Source organism: Stegostoma tigrinum, chromosome 21 (genome assembly GCF_030684315.1).
Source record: "Stegostoma tigrinum isolate sSteTig4 chromosome 21, sSteTig4.hap1, whole genome shotgun sequence".
Lineage (NCBI taxonomy): Eukaryota > Metazoa > Chordata > Chondrichthyes > Orectolobiformes > Stegostomatidae > Stegostoma > Stegostoma tigrinum.
In genome coordinates this window covers 45,728,086-45,753,424 of record NC_081374.1, presented here as the reverse complement: position 1 = coordinate 45,753,424, position 25,339 = coordinate 45,728,086, and the positions used below count along the sequence as shown (strand labels likewise).

The 25,339-nt window shown below is 43.8% G+C and overlaps 1 protein-coding gene across 6 annotated transcripts in view; it reads right to left on the bottom strand.

The window, feature by feature from the left end:
• Positions 1 to 25,339, bottom strand: part of LOC125462963 (serine/threonine-protein kinase 38) — a 69,134-nt gene that overhangs the window by 10,410 nt on the left and 33,385 nt on the right. For 5 of the 6 annotated variants that reach the window (XM_059653488.1, XM_048553521.2, XM_048553518.2 and 2 more), the window contains 7 exons: positions 16,182 to 16,321; positions 9,285 to 9,336; positions 7,896 to 8,018; positions 7,043 to 7,126; positions 3,785 to 3,908; positions 1,448 to 1,602; positions 787 to 889 (listed from right to left, as the gene is read on the bottom strand). In XM_059653488.1, the coding sequence (XP_059509471.1) occupies positions 787 to 889; positions 1,448 to 1,602; positions 3,785 to 3,908; positions 7,043 to 7,126; positions 7,896 to 8,018; positions 9,285 to 9,336; positions 16,182 to 16,315 (775 nt within the window). In that variant the 5' untranslated portion in view covers positions 16,316 to 16,321. Of the gene's footprint in view, positions 1 to 786; positions 890 to 1,447; positions 1,603 to 3,784; positions 3,909 to 7,042; positions 7,127 to 7,895; positions 8,019 to 9,284; positions 9,337 to 16,181; positions 16,322 to 21,279; positions 21,656 to 25,339 lie in introns of those variants that run through there. The other variant, XM_059653489.1, reaches the window with a different exon arrangement.

The following is a 25,339-nucleotide window of genomic DNA, read 5'->3' as shown; positions in this document are numbered from 1 at the left end:
CTCGGGGAGATTTACTACAAGGACAGCTGGAATATGAGGACAGCTTGGTCAGGGGCTGGTTTCTACTGGACTTTGGAAAAAGTGAGTGGTAATTTAAGTTTATAAGATCCTGAATGGTCTCGACAAGTGAAGGTGAAGAGGAGGTTTCCCCTTATGGGTGACAGGTCACTGTTTAAAAAATTGGGGTCACCCTATTAAGGCAGGAAAGAAGAATATTTGTTTTCTCTCAGAGGGTGATGCAACTTTGGAACTGCTACCTTCTGAGGTGGAGAGAAGTGGGGTTAATCAATGTTTTTAAGACAGAGATGGATTAGCAGCGGAACCATGGGTTATCAGTACTAAAAACAAATTGGGATGTAGAATTCAGTACTTAAATAGATCAGCCATGTTTTTAAACGAATAGCCAAATGATCTACTTTTGCTCCATCTGTAATTTTAGAACATCTCCCCTGTTTAGTGAGGTTTTACACCGAGGATGAGAATCAGTAAATTCCCGGCTGTAAGAGGGGTAAATTCAAAAGAACTAGTGCACAGAATGGGGGTGTCAGAGTTTTCTCCAATTCTGTTCCACGGAAAATCCACAATTGTGGAAATTCATCAGGGAAGGAAATCTGCCATTGTCACCTGGTCTAGCCTACATGTGACTCCAGACCCACCACAACGTGGGTGACTCTGAACTGCCATCTGGGAGGAGATCGGGGTGGACAACAAATGCTGCCTAGCCAGCGACATCCTCATCGCTGAAGAATAAAGGAAAGGAATCCATTAACCACACCAGTCACTCACTGAAATCACTGGGTAAACTGTGACTGAGGTTGCGGTAGAATTCTGTTCTGTGAGCCTTCTTCAGTCCTGTGCACAAGCCAAAGTCTGACAGCTTAACGTGACCCTAGAAAACACAAGGTAAATCTCTGTCATTTGAGAGCAGAATTCTCTTCCCCAGAAGATATGGGAGGCTCAGTTAGGTGGATTTTTGATTTACAATGAGTCGAAGGTTATGGAGCACAGTTAGGAAAGTGGAGAGAAGACAATCTGATCCGCCATCATCTCACTGAATGGTGGAAAGGGTTGAGGAGCTGAATGGCCACCTCCCCAATCCTACATACGCGCTGCAGCAAGCAGAACAGACAAGTCCCAACTAACACAGATTGGCAGCTAGATTAGATGGTGTTACAGCTACAACAACACGTCAGAAAAGATGGACTGTCAAACTGAGCAAAGACTGTAGTCAGATGAGGGAAGCTTAGAAAGCAAACTTAGAAGATCCCGGAGACCGCAGTCGTAGGTTTGAGAAGGTACAATGTTTCAAACCAGTTTTACTGCAACCATTACATTGTCAAACTCCAATAGTTAGTTTAATAGATGTAATTTAATGAACTGACATAAAAAAAACATCTTACTGACTGTAATTCATCATTCAGTAAAATCGAGGATCTCTACTCTGTACCTTGCTGTCGAGCAGGAGATTGTCTGGTTTGATATCCCTGTGGATGAAGCCCATCTGGTGGATAGAGTCAATGGCCAGTACTGTCTCTGCAATGTAGAACTGAGTTTCCTCCTCACTCAGCGTGTCCTTCTTCATCAGCAGAGTCATCATATCGCCTGTGGGCAGAGGCAGTCCATCACACCATCTCATCAGTTCATTCAACAATCCCGGAGTTCGGGGATCACAGAAATGGTCAAGCACTTGGATAGTACCCACCTACATCAAGTCAGAGACTTGAAGGTGGGAATGGGGTATATCTCAGAGCATAGCAGGTTAGTGCAGGAGGACAACCCATACGGGAGTAAGTGAACAGACAGCTGCTTCTCCCACAGATTTCTATTTATTCCTCCGAAGATGAGTATTATTCATCCAGAGATGACATCAGATGTGAAGGAACGTTTGCCCATCAGGTGTCTCTAGCAGAGTCAAAGTGCAATCCACAGCTTAACCCTCCCAGAAAGGAGTAAGACCCACACCATCAGCGACTGGAAACGCACACAGCACAGAGAGACATGTCGGGCAGCATCAGCAAAAAAAAAAATTTTATTCAGAGTCATGATGGTAATAATGTTGTTATTTATAACAAGGCATTTTACTCAAGAAACATATTTGCAGCCCAAAAGGTCAAACTGCAGTATGACTGCCATCAAATGCTTCATAGATAAATTAAGTTAAAAATATGAAATTGTGGGAAAAATCATAGCAACAAACAGACAATTTCAGTGGATAGTAGGGAAACTGTGGACAGGATAACGAAATCTAATGAACCAATTAAAATTGTATCAAAATCAAAAGGAATACATCATCCCGATAGGCACAGGGACTCGTGGAAATGACAATGTCAGTGGAGGCAAGACGGTACTGAAGAAAGGCGACATGTTCCGGCAGCAGCAGCGCAACTCCAGGGCATAGTAAGGCCCAAGTACCTAACTGTACAGACAGCAGCAGCCCAGCTGTGGCAGTATGTGGAGACTCAGGGCACCCACATGGTCGCAGGCTGAGGGATGGGCTTTGTTTTCCTGCAGGCGAGGAGTCATGGCAGAGGTAGGGGAGTGATCTGGTCATTTACTTTTGGCTGTTTCTTTTATTTCTGCTTCTGTTTTTAAATCCTATCTTTTGTATACTAAGATGGCACTATGGGAATGATGACTTTGTACACTTCTCACTGTACTCAAGTATGTGTGACAATAAAATCTAAATCTGCAATATAGGCACTTAATTACATGTAGATTTCATCATCTGGGTATTTTATCTGAGCCATGTAAGAAAAGTCCACCTCCATACCTACATCTTGTAGAGATTAATTCAGCTGAATCTCCGAGCTGGCTCGATGGCTCTGGTGATGAGCTGTGAAACTGAGTGAATTGCACAAGGCCTTTTCTCAAACTTAGTGGAGATATGAACTCTGTAAACTGAGTTCAAGCTTTATGACATTCAACTCATACAACTGCATTGAGGCCTAAGATCAACATGTTCTGCGCTCATTCCATCTGGGCAGATAGCACCTGAGGAGTCAAGAGTTAGTACTATGCAGAGACAGTATATTCAAAATCAGGCCAGATGTAGCCAGGGTAGACTGACAACAGGTCACAGAGGGAGCCTGAATGGGATAAGGAATCTGAACTGATGACAATTCATTTAGTTTTCTTTAGGAAATGGTCCACTTGACTCTCCCACTTCAAGTCAGCTCAAATGCACAAACCCAACATCTACTGGAAAGTCACGTACTGATAATGCCTCCTAGGTAGCAAATGAGAAAGCTATCCCCTGAATGAGCAGCAGAAACAGTGTAAAAGGAGTCTGGTTAGGGGCAGCTACAAATGCTAAACTACAAAGGACAGGATGAATCAGTTGTGCTCATATTGCCCTCAGCATAGGAGATCGACAGGTGACCTGGTTAAGGGGCTTCAGATGATTAAAGGGATAAACAGAGAGAAGCAATTTCTTCTGGTGGGAGAGCCCACAGCAAGGAAGTAGAAACTTGCAACTTGAGCTGGTCATTTCAGGGGCGATGCCAGAAAGAACTTATCCACACAAAGGAGAGTGAAAATCAGACACTCCCACTGCCCAAACAGCGGAGGGGCTCAGGGAGTCAAGTGAAAACTTCAAAACAGAGATCAATCGGTTTTTCATTAGTTAAGTGTGTTCAGATTTTGGAGCCAAATGTGGGGATGTCAGATTTTAACAGGTGGAGAGTTTCAGCAATTGCTATTGGCCCAGAAGCAGCTGAACCATTATCAGATTGAAGTAAATATACCACACACAGCAAGCCCAAAATTACACAGAACCGATACATACCTCCTGGGAGGAACTCCATGATTAGGTACAGGTTGAGTTTGTCCTGAAAACTGTAGAACATTTTCACCACCCACTGACTATCAGCTTCCACTAGGATGTCCCGCTCTGCACGAATGTGGCCCACCTAAAGTGGAAAGGTACATTAAATATATGAAGGATGTGTGGGCTGTCACCAGACAGACTCAAAACGGTGGACCTTTCATTCTTCATTGTGTTCAAGCTGCTGCACTCCTGAATGCTAAACGTCTAACTTCACTAATGGAGACAGATCCAAGAGGTACAGGCAAGAGATGGCAACCATAAGCTCCTAATGCACCAGCCGGGGCTGGGAGTCCACAAGACCATAAGACATAGGAGTGGAAGTAAGGCCATTCAACTTATCAAGTCCACTCCGCCATTTAAATCATGGCTGTTGGGCATTTCAACACCACTTCCCTGCACTCTACTTGTTGCCCATGATTCCTTGTGAGATCAAGAATTTGTCGATCTTTGCCTTGAAGGCATCCAACGTCACGGCCTCCACTGCACTCCATGGCAATGAATTCCACAAGCCCACCACTCTCTGGCTGAACAAATGTCATCTCATTTCAGTTTTAAATTTACCCCCTCTAATTTTAAGGCTGTGCCCATGGATCCTAGTCTCCCCGCCTAACAGAAACAACTTCCTAGCGTCCACCCCTTCTAAGCCATACATTATCTTGTAAGTTTCTATCAGATCTCCCCTCAACCTTCTAAGCTCCGAGTACAATCCCAGGATCCTTAGCCGTTCATCATACGTTAAACCTACCATTCCAGGGATCATCTGTGTGAATCTCTGCTGGACACGCTCCAGGGCTAGTATGTCCTTCCTGAGGTGTGGGGCCCAAAATTGGACACAGTATTCTAAATGGGCCTAACTAGAGCTTTACAAGGCCTCAGAAGCATATCGCTGCTTTTATATTCCAAACCGAGATAAACGACAATATTACATTCGCTTTATTAATCGTGGACTCAACCTGCAAGTTAACTTTTTGAGAATCCTGGACTAATACTCCCAGATCCCTTTGTACTTCTGCTTTATGAATTTTCTCACAGTTTAGAAAATATTCCACGCCTGTATTCTTTTTTACAAAGTGCAAAACCTCACATTTACTCACATGGAATTTCATCAGCTGTTTCCTGGACCACTCACCTAAACTGTCTAAATCTTTCTGCAGCTTCCCAACCTCCTCAGTACTACCTGCCAGTTCACCTATGTTCGTATCATCAGCAAACTTCACCAGAATGCCCCCGGTCCCTTCATCCAGATCATTAATATATAGGTGAACAGCTGTGGCCCCAACACTGAACCCTGGGGGACGCCACTCGTCACCGGTTGCCATTCCGAAAAAGAGCCTTTTATCCCAACTCTCTGCCTTCTGTCAGCCAATCCTCAATCCAAGCCAGTAGCTCACCTCGAACACCATGGGCCCTCACCTTGCTCAGCAGCCTCCCGTGAGGCACCGTATCAAAGGACTTTTGGAAGTCTAGATAGATAACATCTACTGGGTTTCCCTGGTCTAACATACTTGTTACCTAGCGAGTTGAGAAGATTTGTAGCTCAGGTTGAGTTCCTGGATGTGAGTTTGCTCGCCGAGCTGGAAGGTTAGTTTTCAGACGTTTCGTCACCATACTAGGTAACATCATCAGTGAACCTCTGACGAAGAGCTGGTGTTATGTCCCACTTTCCCCCAGAAAGCGGGACGTAACACCAGCACTTCGTCGGAGGCTCACTGATGATGTTACCTAGAATGGTGACGAAACGTCTGAAAACTAACCTTCCAGCTCGGCGAGCAAACTCACATCCAGATACTTGTTACCTCTTCAAAAGAGTCACCGTCCAATGTTCCAGCCCTTCCTAGTCCAGTGGGCTAATTATACCAATTTAACCACCAACCGAGAAGAACAGGAATGGGCCTTTGATTCGGGTGGTTGGTCCCTTCAAAGACCCAGGCCCACCCTCTTACCCTATCCCTGTAACCCTGCATTTCCCATGGCTAATCCACCTAGCCAGCAGATGTCCAGACATTGTGGGCAATTTAGCATAGTCAATCCACCTAATCTGCACATCTTCAGAATGTGGGAGGAAACCTACACAAACACGGGGAGAACGTGTAAACTCCACACAGACAGTCACCCGAGGGTGGAATCGAACCCAGGTCTCTGGTGCTGTGAGACAGTAGCGTTAACCACTGAGCCACCGTGCTACCTTCATCAGGTCATCCTGTTACAATGCACTGGCAAGATGGTCAAACACCTTGTGTGCTAACTATTTTATTCTCTGGCAGTATCATTAACTGAGGACATTGGGGGCGCGAGACAGGGCCCTGCAGTCACACACTAACATGTACAAGATTAAACAGAGTGCCTGCAAGACACCACCTTCTCTCACCGCACTCCGAAAAGTCAACAACTAAAAGAAAAAAGTTCTGCTGTTTCAGGCAGCTCAATGTGATCAATTATTGAACAGTAGAGCAAACAGCGGGATGAAAGAGAAGATTTATAAACTAGATTTTGCACAGGACCCACAGTGACCATTCCTGCCTACCGCAGCACAAGCCAGTGAGGGGTGAGTAAGGCTCATGCGAGAAAGGCATAGAGAACCCACTAATCAGGGCAAAGAACTCAATAATCCTCTAAACTGAGCCCAGCACCATTCCCATCCCTCCACAAGCTGCACAAAGACGTGGAAAGCACAACCAATCCCTATCCCTACCCAATCACTTCCTCATTTGATTGCATTGCTCCCATTAGCTGTGACCAGGACAGAGGTAGCTGAGTTTCACCTTGACTTTTATAGAGGTCCACACACTCATCCAGATCTGACCCATGGTAAGCAAGCACAGAGTCTAGGCCTGTTCTGCTGCATAACACTGTTCCGGGGATACAGTGTGGAAACTTCATCCTTCCCTCACCTTTGCAGTCCTCTATCTGTCCTAAGCAGTGCACATTCAAACAAGCAGCTGCTCAATCTCTGGTCAGAAGAGAACTTGATTTAGCACGAATATTTGTGAACACATTGACAAACAAGGTCGGTCAGCACTAACCAACACATTTATGCCATTGCATTCACATTACATACAAAGTCACAGCCACGCTCAGCGCTAAATCCTCAAAACAACTTCACAATCAGCCAGAGGTGGAGCAGGAGGAAACTTTACTTCAGGAGAGGAATGGAGAACCTCTCAGGCTCAGGTTGAGAGAGGGCACGAAATCAGGAAGGTAACAAACCCAGCTCACCTGCTCCTTTTCTAGCATGTCAGATTTGCGCAAAATCTTCATGGCGTAGATGTGGCCTGTGTCCTTCTTTTGTACAAGGCGCACCTGTAAGTAGCAAACAGAACTCACTACTCAGACGTGTTTTGTTCCAACACAGCTATTTACAGTTTGACCCAGCATTAGATAGCACCCTTGCCTGGGTTCACATCTCAGTTCAGATCCGAGTGTATAATCTGGCCCTCCCAGCTGCAGAGTGCAAGATGCCATATTTCAAATGCAAAGGTAAATGAAGCCCCCGTCTACCCCCAACAGATGTCAAAAGGACTCATGGGACTATCTTGAAGAACAGCAGAGGAGCCTCAGTTTTCCCTGGTTTCTAGTTATTCTTCAACCAGTATCACAACAAAAAATTATCTGGTTACCGATTTGCTATTTGCGGGAGCTTGCCGTGCACAAGTTCGTGGAACTGCTTTCGTAATTACAATAATGAGGACATTTAAAACGTTTCTTCATGGAATGAAAAGCACTTTGAGAAATTTCAACTTGGTGGAAGATCCTCAAGAAAGGGAAACCTTCCTCTAAACTGCTGAACAAGAGCGCAGAGGACGTCAGCAAGTGTTACCTATCAGACTGACAAGGTTACACCAACACACCTGCTGAACAGAAGTTTATTCATGGTAACATTGAAGTTGATTCTAGCCATAGAAATGTGTTCAATATTCAAGAGGAGACATTAGAGTCCAACAATGGCTTTCCAATAAATGCTGCACACTCCACAAGGTATTGATCTTTCTCCTCCTGAAAGTATCACACTGAGATACCTATCGGCTGACTCAGTGTCCAATAAGTTAAGTACATCTTTCGTGAGCCTTACCTCCCCAAATGCACCTCGACCTATGACCTTGAGGGACTCAAAATCATCCAGCCCCAGTCTGGTCCTCTTGAGTCGTAAGAACTCTGTCTCCTTCCTGGCATGTTGGGACCTTCTCATCTTCTTCTAAAGTCAACAGGAAACACTTTGTCAGAGCCACATGTGGAGAAAGTCCTTGGTATCCTACACTGCACACTATTACAATTGGACTACACGGACAAGATGGATTAAAGGGTTTGTTTTAATGCTGTACAACTCTATGACTATGACTCTAAATGTTGCCCTCATCAATAATGGCTCATCCCAAAAATGTAAAAAAGACCTAGAGAGGCCTTTCAGTCATTCACAACTTGAAGTAATGGAACGAGCAGAATTGGTTACTAAAGGAAAGGTCATTAAATGGATTTAAGGGTGTCACATGTACTGGTTAATGTGATACGCACATTGGGTCACAGACCCTAGTGAAGAAATGCAGCATAAAAAAGGGCCCCACACAGTCTGAAATACAGAGCATTGCATCTATGTGAATTTACCTAACTGATCAAAATCTCTTATTTTAAACAAATTCATTAGATCACCATGTCAAGGGAAAAATGATGCAGAGATCAGCTGCAATCTGATTAAATTACAGAAAAGGCTCATGGGTCTGTAAAGCTCATTAGTGTTGTTACGGATATCTATCCGGAACCATTTACCACAACACAAATATCCAGAGTCGACTACCTCCCCTACTCAGAGTTGGGATCCTAGCCAAGTTTCATAAGCCCACCAGGCCCAGTGAATTCCAAGTGTCACATCAGCATCACAAAGAGAAAGGTTTCTAATCAATGTCATTTTTCTACACAAATAGTTGGACAAAGGAAAACTGCATGAGGACTACACATCTATTGCAATTTATAAATCTTACGTTGATTAAGAATTATGCTACATCTCTCAGTTTCATGGCTCAGCCAATAGCACTGTCATCAGTTACAGTTTCATGCCTCAGTACAAAATGTAGAGCACAATCTGGAGTCTGCTACTCCAACGTTACATTGATAGAACAGCCATCCCCTTTGAGTGAGATGCTAAACCAAGTTAAATCTCATGACAGTCTTTCAAAGAACAGCCCGTGGGAAGTAGGGGTGTGCACGGGCAGAAGCTATTCCCCACATTAGCTGCCACATTTCTTACATAATAAGAATGCTTACATGTAAGTACTGTATTCACTGTTAAGTGCTTTGGACTGTCAATTAGGTTGTGAATGGTATAACAAATAGATTTTCTTGTCACTCAAGCCCTTCCAGCCAACAGCTGATCAGATGTGTCGTGGAAAAACTTTGAGACCACAGGAGCCTGCAATTCACCTGACAGCTTGCAGACAAAGCTAAAAGGCAAATTAAACACAATTACCTCATCATCTCCCAGGCCTTCTTCTTCCATTACTTTTTCCAACTTCCGCTGCCTAAAGAGCAAAAATTCTCAAGGTAAAAGAAGAATAACACTTGGTACATCAGCAGAAATACCACTTCAAGCACACGTAATTCTAAAAAGGTAGCCGGGGGTAAAGGCAGTGATAAAGTGTGAAAAATTCAAAATCAAATTAAAATTGAAAATCACCTTGCAATTACATCCTAGTCCTTTGTGGATAGTGCAAATTTCTGGCAATACAGCACTAATATAGGCTGAATTGCATCAATGGTTATGCGCAAGATTTAATACACAAGGAGGCTATTGGCTGTCTTCCCACTTCCCATGTAGAATGTGCTTTGTGCATCAATACCATTCTATAATCAGATACAAGATCAGAGATTATGCAGCATTTAATCTTCCTGACTCGGTGAAACACTCAAGAAGCTCTACACTATTCAGAACAGCACCCAATGAATCTACTTAAACATTCATCCCTCCAGCAGCAGCATGCACCATGTACAGGAAGCCCTGCAATAACTTGCCAAAGCTTCTTTAACAGCACCTTCCAATCCCATGACCTAACCAGAATAACAAGGACAGACAGTTCATGGAACACCAAGTTCCAAGTTCCCCTCCAAGTCACACATCTGTTCCACTCCAGAAAGTCTCAATGGTGAAGGGTTGAGCTGGATCCAATTTTAAGAACACTTACAATTTTCAGTTTAGATATAAATTACAATGACCTCCGAACTCAAAAACCTCAAATCTCAATCCTTTCCTATTGATAGAGCACAGTTGAATCCCAACAAACACATACAATTAGATATACAATTACCACCATCACCATGGTGGAGATCATGTACAAAGTCACAGCCAGCTCATTTATTACCTGCGATAACAAAGTGGGGAGCTGGATGAACACAGCAGGCCAAACAGCAGCAGAGGAGCAGGAAAGCTGGTCTAGGCCTGCAACGTCAGCTTTCCTGCCCGGCCTGCTGTGTTCATCTAGCTCCACACCTCGTTATCTCAGATCCTCCAGCATCGGCAGTTCCTGCTACATCATTTATTACCTATTCCTAATTTGTCTCAAAACACTGATCTTGAATGACTGCAGTCTGAGAGAAGATACAGCCCATACTGCCATTAGGGAGGGAATTCTAGGATTTTGACCCAGTAACAGTGAAGGCACAGTGACACATTTCCAAGTCAGGATGGTGAGTGGTGTTCCCAGTATCTGCTGCCCTTGTCATTTGTGATGGTAGAGGTCGCAGGTTTGGAATGGGTTGTTGGAGGAACCCGAGTTGCTGTAGTGCATCTTATAGATGGTACACACTGCTACCTCTGTGCATCAAAACGGGGAGGCAATCTTGGTATTATTACTGGACTGTTAATCCAGACACCCGATAACATCCTGGGGACCCAGGTTCAAATCGTACCACAGCAGAGACGTTAGAATTTGAATTCAATAAAACATCTGGAATCAAAAATCTAATGATGACCGTGAATCCATTGCCAATTGTCAGAAAAATCCATCTCGTTCGCTGATGACCTTTAGGGAAGGAAACTGCCATCCTTACCTGGGTCTGGCCTACGTGTGACCCCAGTCTCACAGCAAAGTGGTTAACTCTTAACTGCCCTCAGGGCAATTAGGGACAGGCAATAAATGCCAGTGCCAATAGCCAGTGACACCCTCATCCCGTGAATAGATTAAAAAAAAATCAATGACTGAGGGAGTGAAATGTTTTAGACGGTAAGCGGAGCCTCAGTGAAGCAGCCTACAAGACCCGGAACGGTGTTTAGGTTCTCGTGCTGTTGGTGCCATACCTCCCTCGCTCAGGTACGTTTCTATCACAATCCTGACTTGTGCTTTTTAAGGTTGGGCACAAAGCTGCTAGAACAAGTCATGAGTTATGACATTGACAGAGCTGTTCCAGTCGAGTGCCTGGCTCCCAGGACATTGCAGGTGGGATGTTTAGTGGCGATAATGTGACAGAATGTCAAACAAAGGCTCTCAGTTAGAAATGGTTATCAGCAGGAACCTAATAAGACTAGGGAGTTTTATATTATGTTCAATCAGTAACACTGCAGATTACAGACAGCACCAATCCTTCCTCCTCCTTTAAACAGTATCCTAACTACAACTGCACCCAGATTAACAAGCATATACATTGAAGGGATACATGTGCACTTCGGACATGCACCACCAGAGAGTGCCATTCTCCAATTTTACCATTCAACATACAGTTTGGCTAAATACAACCGGATCGTACACAGCACACAGCAACTGCCAAACTTCTGAAGCCACATTTCACTTCCAAACAATCTTCTATGAAGCCAATAATTATTTTTACAACAGGAAAACTACAACTTTCTCCCCTTCTAGCCTTGCACAATGACTGAGAGCCTGAATCCTGAAGTGTAATTGTGCAAATCTCAGTGAAAGCAGGGATCAGACATAGTGGTTGTGAACAGCAAGTTGTCTATTTATTAACCTAAAGGAGGGACAGCTCTGTGAAGGTACACTGGAGAGGACAGTATGGGACTCTAGTGCTGACATTCTCAACCAAAGCTTTCTCACACACACACACACACACACACACACACACGCCAGGATATTGGAAATCATCAACGCTATTGAAACAGTTACCTAGAGCAAGGATTCAACACTCCCCAAACCAGGAACATTGCTACTAGCTTGGTGGTCCTGGCTCTCCAAAACCATATGCCACCCCCTCAATTTCTTCTTCGGGTCCACTGATCTAGTGTGGCACAGGCCTTTGACAATCCCCTTTCAGGGTTAAGACCCACTCAACCCCAAATTATGGGGTCACTGCTTTCTTTTATCCAGTCTGCCCTGCATTAGACAATTAGCTAGAACAAAGGGGGACACAGCTAGACACAGCGTTATTGTGTTTGGGAGGGCACAGACTGGTGGGTGTAGTGTACTGCATGTGAATACTAGGCACAATAAAGGTACAGTTATCCTTGGTTCAACCACCCAGGCAATCAGGTGACAAAGGGCCTTATGTAATCTAACAGAGGGGGTGACTAGGACATCTTTAATGATGCATAACCAGGAGGAGGAAACAGGAAAGAATATCCACAAAGGTGAGCATCAAGAACACAGTATTTTATCAAAAGAGATTGTTGTTGGAACACGAACTTCCTTCTATCAATGCTAAAGAAACAAAGGGCTGCTTTATATGTGGTTATCTTGTAAATGTTATCATTCTTCGTGGGTTGAGCCAATTAACCAAATTCTAAGTGGAGAGTAGTGAGATAATTGCATGATATGACACCAGCCAAGTAACTGCAGTTTCCCTGTTGATAAGTCAACAAAACTCAATTGTGAACTCTCACAAGCTGTATACGTACATCACCAATGGCCTGGGAAGAATAGTCTCATATACTTTTTGTAAAGATTAAGAAACATCTCTTGGTCTGACACACCACCTCCTGTTGTGTGGGATTTCTCCTTTACAATGGCACGGGTCAACTCTTGCTCTGAATCAGAGTTTTGGCAGCATCACCCGTGTGAAGCCACAATTCAACAGCAAGAGAACAAACAATAGGTTTCCACAAGCGCTTTGTCGAAAGGGGGAAGAGTGGAAAGTAGTTCCAAAATTTGACAGGAAATAAGATTGTACAGTTGAAACGTTATGAAAGAACCTTTCTCAAGGCAGCTCTCAAGGAGGAAATGATTTTTAAACCACAAAACTGACTATCCCTTAAAATAGTGCAGTGCAGAACTCCTTACAACAGGAAAACAGGCCACTCTGTCACCCGAAGGTTGCAGGAACAGCAACTCATATTCCGCCTGGGAACCCTGCAGCCATATGGTATCAATGTGGACTTCACCAGTTTCAAAATCTCCCCTTCCCCCACCGCATCCCTAAACCAGCCCAGTTCATCCCCTCCCCCCACTGCACCACACAACCAGCCCAGCTCTTCCCCCCCGACCCACTGCATCCCAAAACCAGTCCAACCTGTCTCTGCCTCCCTAACCGGTTCTTCCTCTCACCCATCCCTTCCTCCCACCCCAAGCCGCACCCCCAGCTACCTACTAACCTCATCCCACCTCCTTGACCTGTCCGTCTTCCCTGGACTGACCTATCCCCTCCCTACCTCCCCACCTACACCCTCTCCACCTATCTTCTTTACTCTCCATCTTCGGTCCGCCTCCCCCTCTCTCCCTATTTATTCCAGTTCCCTCCCCCCATCCCCCTCTCTGATGAAGGGTCTAGGCCCGAAACGTCAGCTTTTGTGCTCCTGAGATGCTGCTTGGCCTGCTGTGTTCATCCAGCCTCACATTTTATTATCTTACTCTGTCCAAAATACTGTTTCTGAACCCCAACTCCTATGTTCCTCCCTTGCACGTGGCCATGTCAGACCTTCAGCTCATCAGTGAGTTTGGTACTTCAACTAAGTATTGAGGAGGTGCTGCACTGTCAGAGGGAGCCGTCTTCCAGACGAGATTTTAAATTAAGCCTGTCCTCTCGGGTAAAAATCCCAATGTCACAGTTTAAACTAACAGGGAGTTATCTCCAAATCTGGGCAATCCAATCAGTATTACTAAAGCAGGTCAACTGGGACATGTATATCACTGCTGGTTTATTGGACTATGTCAGAGGCACATTACAGTATTTCACTGGCTATGAAGCACTTTGGAATGCTCTGAAGTTGTGATAAAGTGATATATAAATGGGAGCATTTAGTAACCTATTCTTAAGTGTTGACATAGATCCACTTCGGTCACTGGCTCTGATGGCACATTCCAGAACCTCAAATCTCTGGTAAAACATTCTCCTGCTCTTACATTTAATTCACTGTGCAGGCACATGCAACATCATGCTAGAACGCAAAAACAAATACACAACGTCACTTTGGAATGAAAGCCTATTAGATTTATTCCTGGGATGACAGAGATCTTTGAGGAGGAATTGAGTGGAATGGTGTATTATTTTCTTGGGCTTAAAAAGAAGAGTGAATTAATTAAAACACACAAGTTCTTTAGAGGGTTTGACAGATAGATGTCACCTGGCTGTTTTGTCCTAGTTCAGAATCGAAAATTTAAAGAAATTATAATCACAGAGTAAAAGTGTTGTTCATTCAGGGCTGAGATGAAGTTAAATCCTTCACTCAAAGAGCCGTGAATGTTTAGAAGTCTCTATTCTACAGATCATAAGAACATCAGAAATAGGGGCAGGAGTAGGCCAGCTGGCCATCAAACCTGCTCTGCCATTCAATAAGGTCATGGCTGATCTTTCCATGGACTCAGCTCCACTTAGCTGCCCGCTCACCGCTTCCCTTATCTCCTTCACTGTTCAAAAATTTATTTTTGCCTTAAAAACATTCAACGAGGTAGTGTCAACTGCTTCTCTGGGCAGGGAATTCCACTTTATTTTGCGTCTATGCCCCCAAGCTCTAGAGCATGGACAGTTGTCAAATTCATTTCAGACAGAGACTGGCTGATATTTGAACACTAAGAAAATCAAGCAACGTTGGGGCAGTTGGAGTTGACGTAGATGTCAGCCATCTTATTCACATCAATGAGGGAGCAGGCTCAAATGGTTTACTCCTGCTCCAATTCATACGAGGTCACATTTTATACTGAACAATTCCATGGAATACTTCACTGGCGCTCACACATTCTGGCATTGTCTCCTCCTCTGATTAACCTACTTTTGTTGGTTTCATTTTTCATTCCTACAGCCTCCATTTGGCCTTCTCTTTAGTTTAGTTTTTTAAGCTCTGGTACTGACATTTAAAAAGTTTCATTTTTAAAAGGCTCTAAAAATTATTCCACACATTCCGTCCACCCAATTTTTTTAAAAAAATCCCACAGTGCAAGTTATATTTCAAATTTCTCTTCCCATCTCATTCCTCTTTTCAGAATATGTTCTGATCCAATCTGGCATCCTTTCAGTTGGCACTTCAAAATGAGATCACATTGTGGTCGCTGCACTGGAGCTGCACACCATTAGGAACAGTTGTAGGCCATTCGGCCTCCAGCCTGTTCTGCCACTCATTTGCGAGCGATCCTGATTATCTGAAGACAGCATAATGACACAAGGCACTGAGTGTAGTGGCCCCTCGGTAAATATCAAGGAGCTACATTAATGAACGGAAGCAATACAATCAAAATCAATAACACAGATGTTGGGCAAGAGGTTAACAGTTGATGGTGAGGGAGTTTGATTAAGATGAGGAGAGTAGTCAGTAGTAGGGTGTTACTTAAAATGTTAAAAGTCACTTTTTAAAAATCTCAAATATCAGAGCACATCCATTGTTGTTGGCTTTGGAGGGGGTGCAAAGATTTACCAGGCTGATTCCTGGGATGGCAGGAGAGATACAAGAATAGAGCCCTGGATTGGTTGGGACTAAATTCACTGGATTTTAGAAGACCAGGTGGGGACCTCAAAGAAACCTATAAAATTCTAATAGGGCTAGACAGGGTAAACACAGGAAGGATGCTCCTGATGTCTGGGAAGTCCAGAACCACAGGTCACAGGCTAAGTATATGGGATAGGCCATTTAGGACTGGGAAGAGGAGGCATTTCATCACCCAGAGAGTGGTGGACCCGTGGAAGTCTCTGCTGCAGAAAGGCTAAAACATGGAATGTTTTCAAGAAGGATTAGACATAATTCTTAGGGCTAACAGGATCAGAGTACGGGGAGAAAGCAAGAACAGGCTCAAACAGCCAAATGGCCCCTCCTGTTCCCAATTTCTATGCGCTCTCAGTGCCTCACGTACAAAAGACAAGGCTTTTCTTTAAATTGGGTTGGGTCAAGAGAGAAGCCAGGGATGGATGGAGTAGACGGACAGATAATGTCTAATTCGGGCTTAAAACACAAGTTTCCAGGCTGGCACTACCATCCCCGACGCTCAATGCTTACCTCATTTCTCTCTCTTCGTGCTGTGCAATCAAGTTACTGTAGAAGTTTTCAAGAGTGACCTTTGTAATGGTGACCCGCTCCTTTGTGTGATTGCTCATGCTGGAGTAAGAGGCGGTCTGCCCAGTCATCGCCATGACTACCTGCACAGGAGCAAAATACCCAATATCAAATGATGCAGGTTACAAGGAATATTTGACATTGTCGCACATCAGCACTTGATTCTGCAGCAACACACACCAGTGCTGGACTCTGAGCACAAATGGTTCAACCTTCAACACCCATGGATCTGGCTTTTCCCAAAATTGGAGGGACGTTTGAGCTTTAAATCATGACGCCTCCTGACCAGGCGTGGCATTGGTAGCATATTTGTCTCTTGAGATTGCAGGATGTGGTCCAAGACCCAGTACACCGAGACCAGAGAGTGTAAAAATCTAGACCGGCATTCCAATGCTGTCGTGAGGAAGTGTCGCACTGTCACCAGGGGCTACCTTTTGGACGGGAGACTACACCATTTCCTGGGGGGAGGTCAGTTAATCCAGTAGGCTGATGCCAATAGCACTGATTCAATTCCAACACTGGGCTGAGCTAACCATTTTGTTCCTATCTTTTTAAACTTCACCCCTCACCTGAGACGTGGTGACCCTCAGGAAAAAAAAAATCACCACCAGTCCTATCTTTCTAATGACAGAGCAGTCCTCTGGGACTAAGGCAACTTTACCTTTAAATGTAAAAGGTCTGGTCACATGGAACTAAAGCTCCCAGTACACTACTGTAAATAAAAGCAGGGGAGCTGTTCCTGGTGCCTTGTTGAACATGCGTCAGTCAGCATTATGAAAATCAATCTGATCATTATCATGTCACTGTTTGGGGGGGGCTCCCTGTGCACAAATTGGCTGCCTGATTTATGAAACAGCAGGGGCTAACTTTACAAAATGATTCCATTGGCTGTAAAGAGCTTGGAGCTATTCTGGAGGTCATGAAAGATGCCAAATACTTTGCCACGCTTTCATTCAGGTTCTAGTTTCTAGTTTCTAAAGATGGCAAACTTGGTCTCAGGTTATCAGTACTATAAAAGCAACAGGCAAGCACTGGATGTGTCAGCTCAACTCCCGTTTCCTCTGTTACTCCCAAAAGCAGCACTGCCCCTTACTTCGGACCTCTGACAGACTGATTTACTCACTGGTACACATGCTTCACCTTCATCTGTCCTCAGCATCTCCAAGTTCCATGGTGTCCCTCCCTCAGTCACTGCGCTCTGCATTATAATACTGACCCCTTGGGTTCTCCACCAGTTACAATGCTGCATCAGGTGGAGGACACCGTCTACTTCTGGAGGTATAAGAAAGCAGAGGGCCCTTTCCGTTCAAAAGATACTATATGTTTGGACAAAAACTGACAGTGGTGCACATGTGGGCCTACAGGGTCAAATTGACGGGGAGCTTATCCAAAAGGTCATAGGTCAAGTACAGGTCAACGATCGGCCAATGTGTCTGAAGTTAATTGTTACTATGTGAGACAAGAGGAATACTCAGCCAACTTTCAAGGAGGACACAAAGAAGATCATCTAGAAGGCACTAGTAAAAGGCCAACAAGAGGAGAAAGTCCAGGAAAGAAAGTTACTCCATCTGCATTCACCAAGCGATGAAGCAGGTTCACATTGAACTGGCATCTCCAAAGGGCACGAGCATCGTGAACTTGTTCGTCAAAAGGTACTAAATCGGCCACATTGCAGGGAAGGCTTCCTATCTGGCCCGTTACCACAAGCACAGGACCATCAATTCATGGGAGATCCAGGCCACCATGTGCCTGCTGCTGCCCAGGGAGTTGGCCAAGCATGCCACAGGAGGGCACAAAGACAGCAACCAAGAACATCAGCTCCAAGTGAAACAAAACCGAAAGAAAGAAACGTAGGTCCCCCTCAGAGAGAACTGATTGAGCCCTTCCGGCCAGAGCTGGATCCTCAGTTGCAGGTTTCAACTCTTATCTTCCCCAGCTTCTCCCCCACAATCGTTCTCTATTCTTCCTGTTCAAATATGCAGTCAATTCCATGTTAAGCAATCGCGCAACAAGAACAGCCGAAGGGAACCAGTCCAGTCTTTCACTTCCCTTTTCATTCTTTGAGTGATAATTTCCTTGTTTAATGGTTCACCAACTCACAGGAAATACTAAACACTCTCAAAACCTGTCAAATTTCGAAGGTCTTGGATTTGCTCCATGAACTTCTCTGCTTGGATTGTTCTAATTCAGAGCTATTTCGTGTTACTAGAACATCTCATTCCTAGCATTGCTTGTAACCCTTCACTTCACCCTTTCCACAAATACGAACAATCATTAACAGGACCGGGAAGCTACTGGCTCACTTTCTAATTTACATCCTTGTTGATCATTAAACTGACTAGGCAGCTGGCCAAGGACATCACTAGCCAGGGCAGTGTGTGCAGGGCAGATTCAGTCTGTTAACAACAGTATTACAACAGCCCAACAGAATCCCAGCTCTACACTGCAACTTGCCTGAACAGGCTAATAGCAACAGCCCCCACCTGCTGAAAACACCACAAACACTGGAAAGTAACTGATAAACCGGAATGCTGCTCCCTATCTATAACACACACCATTTACTGGAGGAAGGACTCAACCACCTTCTCTCAACAAACCATTCAAAACGCACTGTATAGGAGTGTAATTTGACAAGTGATTTAAAAACTTCCTCCTTGACCAAATGTTGAGAAATATTGCAGAGGGGAAAAAAAGAGAAATGCACAGATGTGCACATATATGTGTGTGCACACAGATGGGCAGACCACAAAGCTACTGGTGGGGATTACAGAAATGGGGGCTCAGACAACTTAAAGTGAACTCCTTCAGGATAGGAGACTGGGTGACCAAACATACCATCTACCTCCTCTCTTCTGCTGCAAATGCTCAGAGATTTAAACCTTCCTATTGCACAGTTAATCTTTGCAGAGAAAATACTTAAGAATTAAGCATTTAAAGAAAATTTGGTAAAAGATGGCTGAAGGCATGGTGGTTTGATTTTTGTTTGGTGACTGCAATCTTGTAATCACAGCAATGGTAATCTGTGGTACTATGCAAATACTCTGAGGCCCTTTCAATGGCTGGAATTGTTAGAGCACAGCAGAACAAGATTGAGCAGACCCATACAACGGAGGTTGGAAAATTATCGCTAAGGGTAGAATTCCAAGTTAAAATGTTGAAATTCTGCCATAGATGGACACTTCTCATCTCTGGGAAATGAAAAAGTAAATTGCTCACAGACAGGCTAACACCTTACAGTTGATACAAAAAGAAAGGCTAGTCACTGTGGAAAACCGTGCACAGAAAACAGACAAAAGGAGTGTGGATTAATTCCCCAGCTGCATGCAACAGTAGGGAGTTATTACAAATAATTGCCCCGAAAGGTGTGGTCCCAAACAAAGGAATGATATCGACGAAGATACAGCTACAAGTTTCCTTGTCCCTGCTGCTTTTGTGGTTGGAGTGGTCCTGATCAGGCCAGGTCCTGTTTGCTCATGTCCAAATGGCTAGAACTCCAGACGAGGTCAATGAAAACACCATAAAGACAATCGAAGTTCTCCCTGGAACATAGCAGCACTGAAAACTGGGAGCAGCACGTCAAGACGATTCCAGCAGTGACAACTCGACCAGCCAGCTGCAACACACTTCGAGTACAAACACTTTAACAATGAGGTAGATCAGTCACAGAGGGAAAAGGAAGAAAAACCTGCATTCCAGGCCCCATTGCTTCACACAAATATTTTACTTCATGGGCCCAAAACTCCACGAGGTGAGCATGAGCTGCTCAGTCAAACAGGAAGTCACGGTTGACCCTTATGATCCTTAGTGGATACCATCCTCAAATCAAGATTCAGCTGCTAAAAGCCAACATTTTCTCTGGCAAAGGCGCATTCGAGTTGGATGGCTTACTTGTGTTAAAATAATTCTAACCACTATGCATTGTTTTTAATCCTCAAGTGCAGACAGTTTAGAAATTCATTGATATTAGATGTATATTTTACCAGCATGACAATCCCGCCATTGGTTTAGATATAAAGTCAATGTTAAATGCCTGTTTTGTCTCAATTGGAAAAGAAGAATCAACATAAAGCTTAGGGAGCATGAGCATTTTAAAAAGACCTATTTCCATAAATAAGATAAAGAATGAAAGTTACATCATACTACATGATACAAAGAGTACATTGCATCTTTCGGTTCTACTCCAGTGACATCAACTCACTGTCCAGATACACCTCTAGGATGTATCAGTGAGGTGGGAGTGGGTGGGGGAAGGGACTGATAAAGTAGTAAACGTCCTGCCTCCATCCACCCCGGAGTGAGATGTTGGATGAAGGTGCAAAACCCAGTGGTTCATGAGGTTGCTCAGCACTAGCATGTTGGAAAGCGATCTCCCAGGTCCTTGGCCGAAATTCCACCTTCACCTAAGGCTGAAGCCAATCGCTGTCGTCAGCAGGGCGATTGGTGACACAACCTGACAACCTTCCTCCGTGACTTCACCCATTTTTACTGCATTTGCCTTGTGGCCATCACTGCGCTGTGTTGTGATCCAGTTAGGGACTAATAGCCTTTTATTTTTAAAAAAAAATGAACTCTGAAGGACTTTCTAGCAGAATAAAGCCACAAGATTGCAGTTTTTAAACAAGTTAAATGGTAATACAAGCTAAAATATGTAGAATGTAATTGTAACACTCAAAACTAACATGTGGATAATAGACCTGGCAGCATACATCAAATAGCAGGTTAAATCCCATGGATTTCTCAATTACTCCCCTTGATATTAGCATCACTCTGGGTCATCAAGGATCATTAAAATTCATGACATGACAGTTCTTCGTTTCTGTCAATTCAGATCTAAAACTCCACCATCATGAATCACATCAGTGCCTGCTCCTGCTCGACTTGATCATCCTCCTGTCCCAGACCCCAAAACATCTAAGCTGGTCTACACAGTCAGATGTCTACTAACTTCTAGAGATTGGCCTGAGTTCTAAACATACAAGTGTACAACTGGTCAAAGGTACAACTTGCTGTAATCCACACAGAACTCATTTAGCTCACTTACCTTCCTTGCAATACACTTAAAAATCGGCACTTCTGACACCGAGTCACCTGCATCACTGATCTCCAGTCCAAATTGATTATCTTCTGAGATTTTCTGTGATCCTCAAACTGTCCTGAGTGACTTGTTGTAACATTACAAGAAGCTTCCGCCACGGTGGTCTTGGTTTAGGAAGCCATCCGGCAAACGTCAGCACGTGATTCTAGCACTGCATCCACAGGCACTGGTCCCAAAACTAACCAAAATGAATGGAATCAGATCCTCTTTTTCACAAGCTGCAGCCATCCCAAAGGATTCAGCAAATCAGACAGCGTTGCAAAGCACAGTCACAAAGATTTGCATCGAATCAGAACTTGGAGATTGTGAACCAGATTCAGCTCTGAAAAAAAAGCAAGTGCCTTTATCTTCCGGCAAGGAGCCAATGCATGGTGAAAACAAAAATATCCACTACTTGGCTTCTAAATTAATGGAACGGTAAAAAGGGTTTTAGCCTGGATTTAAATGGGATAGAAAAGATATGATAGAAAACTACAAAATCATTGACTCAGCCTCAGTGCCTATACTATGGCTTGTTTTCAGCTTCTTACTTTCAGGATGTAAAGGCCACGGAGAGGACAGAAGGGCTTAGAGAAACCGAACCTTTTCTCATCAGGACGTAGAAAGTTAGAGATAAAAGGTAACCAAAATCATGAAGGGGCCAGACAGATGAATCGGACAAAGTATATTTTCACTGAGCAGATAAACCTAGAAGGACCAAATTAAAGACAATTGGTCTAAAAAGCAAAATGGAATCTTTCTGCAGGGGATCATTACGGCATAGAATATCAGAGAAGCAACAGACAGAGCAGAAGATGCACAGACCTAAAAAGGGGAGTGAATAAACATGTTGAACAATCAACAAGGTTTGGGAAATACCAATGAAATTGTTTTAATTGTTTGCTCTGACAAAGTCCCAGCACAGGCATAGCAGGCAAATAAAAAGGGAAAGGACAATAGAATGGGTCAAAAATCAACTGATCTTGTAGAGAGCTGCAGACACACAGTGGGCTGAATAGCCTTCTCTTGTGCTGCAAAGTTCAGCAGTTCTCTTCTTGATCGGAGCTCAAGAATGATATCTTTTACAGGACCACTTGGATGAACAGCACAGCAACCGGCCATTCAGCCCAACCAGTCTGTAAGGGTGTCTATGCTGACGTTTAGCTTCCTCCCAATATTTCTTCACTCACTGAGTAAATGTGGATTAGTAGTTACCTCGAACTTAGAAGAGACAACAAAAGCTGAAGGCCTGGCAGAAGTATTTCAATAACTTTACGAGCTGGAGAGTGAACCATTAAACTCTGCAGCAATTCCTCCTCAGCACCTCCCAAATTACACAAACTTTTTACACTGCAAATTTGTAATGCTTCAGCTGGAAGTCTGAAGAAATGAAATTGTTTAGGAGAATGTTTTGAAAATGTTGTAGAACAGGTTTATACAGCAGCATTCTGCCTTTGAGAGGACGTCATCACCTTCAGTCACCAGGAATCATGCAGTTCCTTCTATCTGCTGCATCTGATTTTCTCCTCTTTAATTGGTTACTTTGTTGCTTTTGTATAATCTAGATCATCACGCTGTCCAAATCACATCCTACAACAATATAAAAGGTTGTATCCACCCACGTTGCAATTAATAGCACATTTCACTCAGGTGACAAAGAACTTCATCAATAAAGAATGCTGCCACAAGTGCTAGGAATTCTGAAGTGATGCAGACACTTGGTTCAGACAATAAAATGGCAGCAAGATAGAAACAGAACAAAGCACAGCTTGTGTGAACAAAAAAACGCTTCTCATAAGCATCAGCACAGCCTGATTGGGCTGAAAGGATAAATAGCGCAGACAGGCCAAAGTCTTTGAGTAAAAACTGAGGGCCCCATCAAACTTTCACATTGTGTCCCTCAGAGTTTCAAAGCAGAGACTGTTTCTCTCTAGTCACCCCATCAAATTCTAATGTTAAGCACCTCAATTAAATCTCCACAGGTCAACCTGTATAACCACACGCCCTAAATGAGAACACAGTCAGTAGAATAGTTCCCAATCTAGCCTGCCAGCTCAGCCCATTCCTTCTGCTCTCATTAAACACTATGAGCCACCATTGTGCTCCAAAGCCAAGTGTTTATTAAAACCATTTGACTCAGTCTGACACAAAGTGCACATCAAGAAATACGTAGGATAGGAGAGGCTGCAGACACAAGTCAGCACTCACATTAATTTCCTGGCATATCAACAATAAACCCTGCACAGAGTTTAAATTCTGGAATTAGGCAGTTATTTATAAATAGAAAATGTAAAAGAACCAGGAGGCGCTGACAACTATTAGCAAGTGGCAGACAGGAGTCAGTCTCAGAATCATCCTGGGAGCACTTATTTCATTAACACAAGAAATGCCCCAAAGCAAGCAGCAATCAACCGATGATGAGGGAACATTTGGTGTAGCAAACTCTGTGCAGCTATTGTGTCATTTGGAGTGTTGCCTCACTGCTAGTGAAACATTTGGATCCAGCTAGCCAATGCCCATGAAATCCCCACCATTTTCTTAACAAGGAAGATAAGATCGTCTGAGAGATTTCTGATAAGAGGTACAATCTCAAAGGCCCAAGTAGTGAATCATTTTAATGATATGGACCATGAAACTTGTTGGCTCAGTTTCCTTTTGCATCTTAGTGGATAATCATGAGGAACAGTGAAAACTGAGGCATGTGCAGGATCAAAGAAAGTCCGGCAGCAGAATGGTATTCTTACTGGGCCAGTCATCCAAATTCAAGTTCAAATCCTATCACAGCATTCGGGGAATTTAAAACTCCTTAAACAAAATCGGAATAAAAAGAGCTACCATCAGGAAGAGTGCACAGGGAGCTGTTAGACTGCCATTCTAACCTCATCAGGTTCACAAATTTCCTTCAACAAAAGAAATCTGCCCTGATCTGGCTACATCTAAGACATATTAGTAATACTACTGGGTTAGTAATCTAGAGGCGCAGACTAGGGCGCTGCAGTTGGCAGAATTTAAATTCTAATTAAAGTCTGGAATATGAAGTTATTGACCATGGCAAATATCACAGCAAGGAAATATGCCATTCATACTTGGTCTGGCCTACCGTGAGCGCACTCAGTTATATCAAGTCCATTATGAAATTTCATCACATTGACCGTTTTCATTCACCACCAGCTCTTCAATGATAAATAAGGACAGGTAATAACTGCTGGCTTTGTCTCACATAGAGTGTATGTTAAGTACAAAATCTCAGATGACAGTCATGCCACTCAAAGTCAGCATTAGTTGTGGTACTGTGGTTAAATGTAGGGTTCAGTGGGTTCAAAGCAAACCAGTAGATTGAGCAGACCTCACACAGGCCGTGCCCAAGAGCAGCAACTGAGAAACTCTAGATCCCTTTAGGACTGTTGGCTTGGGCTCAGTGTTAAATCAGTCTGTCACCTTAGTGAAAAGATCATGGGGTCAAGTGCCAGTGAGTTGAGTTCATAAACCAGGCTGACACACAAGTGTAACACTTAGATGGAGCTGCATTGTCGGTAGAGACATTAAACTGACACCTAATTACCCTTTCAGATGGATGTAAAAGATCCCATGACACAATGTAAAATAGTGCAGGGGAGTTCTGAGTGTCCTAGTTCAAGATAGCTTGCACCTAACATCACAAAAACTCATCTGGTTATCACACCGCTGCATGTGGGATTGTGCTGGGCAAATGCTGGCCTTATGCGTTTCCTATATTACAACAGTAACTACACTTTGACAAGTATTTAACTGGCTGCAAATCTCTTGTGCCATCCTGAGATTGTGAAAGAGGCTACATAAAGGCAATTTCTTCTCAGGGACAGCTCATCTCCCACTCACCCAGTTCTGTCCTGATTGTGTGACCACTTCACAGAACGTCTACATTCTGCTCACAAAAAAGACCCTGAAATACCTGTTAGGGATAGTAGGAACTGCAGATGCTGGAGAATCTAGGATAACAAGGTGTAGAGCTGGATGAACACAGCAGGCCAAGCAGCATCCGAGCAGC